This window comes from Solanum tuberosum, unplaced genomic scaffold, assembly GCF_000226075.1.
Source record: "Solanum tuberosum cultivar DM 1-3 516 R44 unplaced genomic scaffold, SolTub_3.0 scf00424, whole genome shotgun sequence".
NCBI lineage: Eukaryota > Viridiplantae > Streptophyta > Magnoliopsida > Solanales > Solanaceae > Solanum > Solanum tuberosum.
In genome coordinates, this window is record NW_006239350.1 from 339,287 (window position 1) to 344,857 (window position 5,571).

Genomic DNA, 5,571 nt, shown 5'->3' on the forward strand with positions numbered 1-5,571 from the left:
AACTAGCTTAAGAGGTGATGATTGCTTAAGTATATTGAAGAGATCGAGACTCTTCACGCATCTCCTCACGCCCAAAAATGGACATTCTGGTATGTGGCCAATTTTAAATAGGAAGAGGTGGGTTGGGGTGGGGTGGGGGTGGGGGGCAAAATGAGAATTAGGTTGAATCATTCTCTGGTATCATGATAAATAATGAATTTTGGGCCTTACTAACCCCAAAAACTAGCTCAAAAGGTGAGGATTATTGCTCAAGTCATATTAAAGAGACCACTCATCCTTTAAGGGCTAGTGCGAGACTCTTCATAAAAATTAAGTTAATATATAAAAGATAATTATTCTGTTTTTCTCGCATTGCACTACATAAGTCGAAACTCCACCTGCTCCGCATAAGATCAAATTCGCTTCGCATCGCATATGTCTTGCCCCCTTGTCGTCCCTATTATGAATGTTGTAATACTTGCACTATAGATTAAATTTTATTATATTCACATCTAGTTGGATTTGTTGTTCCGCATGAGAATGAATAAGACGATTGCGAGATTGATGTGAGAAGGCGGGGATGACTATATTTCTGAGAGTGACTTCTAGGCGAATATGAAGTGTACGGATACAAATTATGCCTTGTAATGAAAGACAATTTTGAATCTGTTTTGTCTATGAACAAGGAAGCTATAAGTAAAACAACTATGAATAGCATGGAGAGTTAAACGTTGATGGAATGCTTAACACATACAAATCAAATGAAAAACGGTGTTATCAATAGCAAACGAGTGAGTAACACATAAAAACCTATCCTTGAAAGGGGAAAAACAACTAGAGATGACTGTTAATTAATAACATGTAGACTAAGGATCAAAAGGAGGAATCCGCCTTAGAATGAGCTCATGTCTGATTAGCTAGCTAGCTGGTGAGACAATAACTTACCAAGGCAATGCTTAGTAGCTGGTCCAAAAGGATAATCAACCACACTGAAATTAATACTTTACATTACCCATGGACTCCCATATTCTCAAATAGGGGCGGATATATAGCTTACATTTTCTAAATTCAATGTCGTTTATACGAAACATAAATAAATATATATATATATATATATATATAATGAAAAATACTTTTAAAATAACTTTAAATATTATTCAACCAATTAATATCAAATCTTGAATCCGTCTATCACCTCAAAATGATATGTGGATCTCTCTCTTTCTATTTAAAAACAAGAATAGCCCACTTCTTTCTCCCATGCACTTGTCTTGTTCACCTCCAACACTCCTTCCTTAGTGTTTTTTTAATTTCCTCTTCATGGCCTCCTTATCTCTCTGTCCATAATTAACTTGTCTCTTTCTCTCTTCTTCTCTTCTTTTTAAACTCCCATCTCCCACACTAAACTCTCAATTCATTTTCAACATTCTATTCTATCTGACAACTCACTTAACAACAACAACTCTTTCTCCCATTTTTATTTTCTCTGCCCCTTTTGTTCTTTCTTCAGTTTCATTATATATAATGTCAAGCAGACGATCACGTTCCAGAATAAGCGATGATCAAATCGCTGATCTTGTTTCCAAGTTGCAACAACTTATTCCTGAAATTCGCAATAGACGTTCTGACAAGGTATATATATATCATCATCGTTCTTTATACTGTCAGCGTATATCTATATATATATATATTTTTTTACTATACTAAATGTTAGGTCTTTGTTTTTTTTACTTTGATATATATATTTTTCCAAGTAACTTCCTAAATTTATATTGTGTGGTCTTTAATTTCTTTTCCTTTTAGAGATAAAGTTTGAGTGTGACATTTTCATGCCCACAAACCCTCAATTCAAAATGTACTTGTCTTGTTTGTCGCTTCAACGCATTTCCTTTTCTCCTTGATTGATGTCCCGTTCCTCAATACCCCGTTTTACGAGTAAAACAACTTAGATAAAGCGAGAAGTTGAGTCTAAACTGTATTTGATAATACAATAAAATAGTTTTCCCAACTAGGAATATAAGATGAAGGCAAGAAGCTAATAGCCGACAGGCTTGTCAGCAGACTTACTTGACCTATTGAATTACCACTATAGGGTTTTTGACTGCTAATTAACAAGATGAGGTGGAGCCGTGTCTGAATACTTTTACGATACAGAAGTTCTCGTGAAAAGAATAAGATATTGTTTTCTCATAATTTTTTATTTTTTTTATTACAAAAATTACGTTTTTGATGCGTGGTAACTACGTAATATCCTTAATTTCATCATTTTTGAAAAAAGTATTGAAATGGAATTAATTACTCATTTATGTAAGTTAGCATCCCACACCTCATATATAATATATAGTATCTTGCTTGAAAGTGACCTATATACACACGCACCCTTTGCAATATTTAAGCAACAATTTGTGTTAAAAATCTTTGTTGCTTGGACTTGTCAAAATTTTTGTCGTACTTGCGTTAGATTCTTTAAAATGCACTCTTTTTAAAATATTCGACACACAACTATCGACATTTTTAAAGAATTTAAATAACATAGGTTACAACAACAATAAAAACAAACTCAATATAATTTCACAAGTGGGGATGATCGATCTGGGGAGGGTGAGGTGTACTCAAGCCTTACCCTACCTTTTTGAAAATAGAGAGGTTGTTTCTGATAGACTCTCAACTTATTCTAGAGTAGTAAAATATTATCTAGTTTTTAACATTCTTTATGTTTTTTTTTTCCAATTAAATTAAACAGGTTTCAGCTTCAAAAGTGCTGCAAGAGACTTGCAACTATATAAGAAATTTACACAGAGAAGTGGATGGATTAAGTGAGAGATTATCACAACTTTTGGAATCAACTGATAGTGATAGTGCTCAAGCTGCTATTATTAGGAGCTTACTTATGTAGCTATTTAATTAAATAGCTCAACTTCATTAAAATTTCTATTATTAAAAAGAATGGAGTATTTATATTATTAATTAGGGTTTTTTGGCCACTATAGGTCAAAATTAATTTCTATTTTTCTGTTTTCCAATTTTGAATAGTTTTTTTACTTTATGTTGTATTGTTGTATCCATCTGTTTTAAGAGCTGATGTTTCTTTGATCTCAGCCTTTTTTTAAGTATATAAGTATTTGAGATGTTTTTATCGATCGGTATCGTGTTATTTTGCTCTGAATATTATGTTACATTTTCTCTATTATTTGTTATGTCTTGTTTACTATTGTATTCTCTTTTATTAAGTGGCTCTGTTATGCGTTACTTGAGCCGATGATTTTTTGAAAACAATCTCTCTATCTCTACGAGATAGGAGTGGGATCTGCATACACTTATAAACCCTTTCCAAATCTATTTGTGAAAATACACTATATATAATATATAATACGGAAAAGGGCCTACAATACCCTTGAACTATTTGAAATGGTACAAAACTACCCTCCATCCACCTATTGGCTCGCAAATACCCCTGTCATCCATCTTTGGGTACAATATTGATCACTTTTTATAACAGATTGTCATTTAAATAATATTTTAACTACGTGTCGACCATCTATTGGATACAATTTAATAACTTAAATTAATTTACAAACTCACCCGTTATTAATTATATCCGACCCAAAAATTAATTAATTACACTCGTCCCAAATTACATTTACCCCACCGATTAAAACAAATACATGTACCCTTCATTCCCAACATTTCACTTCATCTTCCAACCTTCTTCCCTAATATATTTGTCCACAATCTCAAAAAAACACTACCTAAATACACACGTGTATCACCATAAAAAAAACCACCAAAACACTCGTGATTTTTTATGGTGATACATGAGTGAATTTAGATAATGTTTTTTTCGAAATTGTAAGCGAATATATTGGGAAGTAAGGTTGGAAGAGGAAGTAAATGTTGGGAATGAATGGTGTATTTGTTTTAATCGGTGGAGTAAATGTAATTTGGGGCGGGTGTAATTAACTTGGTCTGGTATAATTAATTTGAGTCGAATGCAGTCAATTTGGGTCGGGTATAATTAGTAATGAGTGAGTTTATAAACTAATTTAAGTAATTAAATTGTAACTAATGGCCGCCACATATTTAAATAAATTATTTAAATGATAATCCGCTATAAAAGTGGTCAATATTAGAGCCAAAGGTGATGTCAGGGGTATTTGGGAGCCAATAGGTGGATGAAGAATAGTTTTGTACCATTTCCAATAGTTCGAGGGTACCCTTTTCCATATATAATATTATTGTTGTTATTGCTCGATATCTCTTTTTCTCTGATAATTTATTAAGCTATATAAGCAATATGAGGTGTTGAATTGTATGATTATCCAATCTAAAAGCTTAACTGTAGACAAATTATATTTTTATTTGCTTAATTTAACATGTCTTGTCAAAAATATTAACTACATGAGAAATGAATGGACTTAATTACACTTAAATTTGCATTGTTACAGAAACTTTTTTCTTATATTTTTTTTAGCATTTTCTTAGACTAATTAATTATAAATGGAATTAATTCTTTAATTTATAAATATAATACTGCATTAATTTGGTTTAAGTGATTACATAGAATACTAGAGAATTAATGTCATATATATAATTTTTAAAAAGCAAAAAAGAAAAAAGAAAAAAAGGTGTATCTCGTGTGAAAGGGATAGGGTGATAATAATATTTGGTGAGCCCTAGTCACTATTTGTTAATGATTTATAAATCAAGATGAAATTTGAAAATTTTTGCCAAAAATAAATATATTGTCCTATCAATATTATTTGGACCCTGTAGGTCAACCTTTGATGTCATGATTCTATTCATGTCAAATAAATGTCTTTTTCGTACTAAAATTAAGATATTACAATTAGTCCAAATTAAAAGTAGTTATCAACAAATCTAATAATTAAACTTTAAGTATCGAAATTATTTTTTTATAAAAATAAGTATTTGTATATTTATATACAATAATTTTTTGGCTTATTTCTAATCTAGTATTGGGTGGTTAGTTATTGCTAGCTTGACAAATTTCAAGATCAATTGAACATTTTTTCTCTAAAAAGTATAATATTATACGTATAAAAAAATTATATTGCATATATAAGTTAAGAATTATACTTTTTAGACCTAACATATTATATTTTCAATAACCTTAATTAGTTGGTGCTTCTATCAACTGTAATTTTAGATCATAAATTTCAAAAGTCTTTTCTTAACAATTTTTGTGTCAAATCAAACAACATCACATAAATTAAAGAGAAGAAAATATTAATTACTTACTCATTTTTGGCTGATCGTAAGTCATAATCTGATAGTGAAGCTTTTAGAATTAGCATAAATAAGTTAAAACATTGATATGTCCCTTCTGTTTGTTTGTCCTAATTGTCCATTACTGAGATTTCTCCACTTAATTAAAACATCCAAATTTTGGGATTGTTTCTAATTAGTTAAATTTAACAAAATGGGTTGTAACTTCAAATATGTGGATAATCTGGATTTGGATATATAGTTGGAATAAGAAGAAAAATATGATTATCCTCTGGAACGAATGGAAAAGGTGTGGGTGTGTGTGTGTGGGGGGGGGGGGGGGGGGGGGAAAAAAAAAAACGGGTA

At 30.9% G+C, this 5,571-nt stretch overlaps 1 protein-coding gene across 1 annotated transcript; it reads left to right on the forward strand.

Moving 5' to 3' along the window:
* The first annotated feature begins 1,207 nt into the window (after positions 1–1,207).
* LOC102591520 (transcription factor PRE6-like) lies at positions 1,208–3,118 on the forward strand. Its single transcript, XM_006363176.2, has 2 exons — positions 1,208–1,611; positions 2,723–3,118. The coding sequence occupies exons 1-2, from the start codon at positions 1,504–1,506 to the stop codon at positions 2,873–2,875; spliced, it is 261 nt and encodes an 86-aa protein (XP_006363238.1). The 5' UTR covers positions 1,208–1,503; the 3' UTR covers positions 2,876–3,118.
* Positions 3,119–5,571: the final 2,453 nt, after the last annotated feature.

Coding starts and splice junctions, on each gene's coding strand:
- LOC102591520 (XM_006363176.2), top strand. CDS start 1,504: ATGTCAAGCAGACGATCACGTTCCAGAATAAGCGATGATCAAATCGCT. Junction 1,612..2,722: donor GCAATAGACGTTCTGACAAG/GTATATATATAT, acceptor TAAATTAAACAG/GTTTCAGCTTCAAAAGTGCT.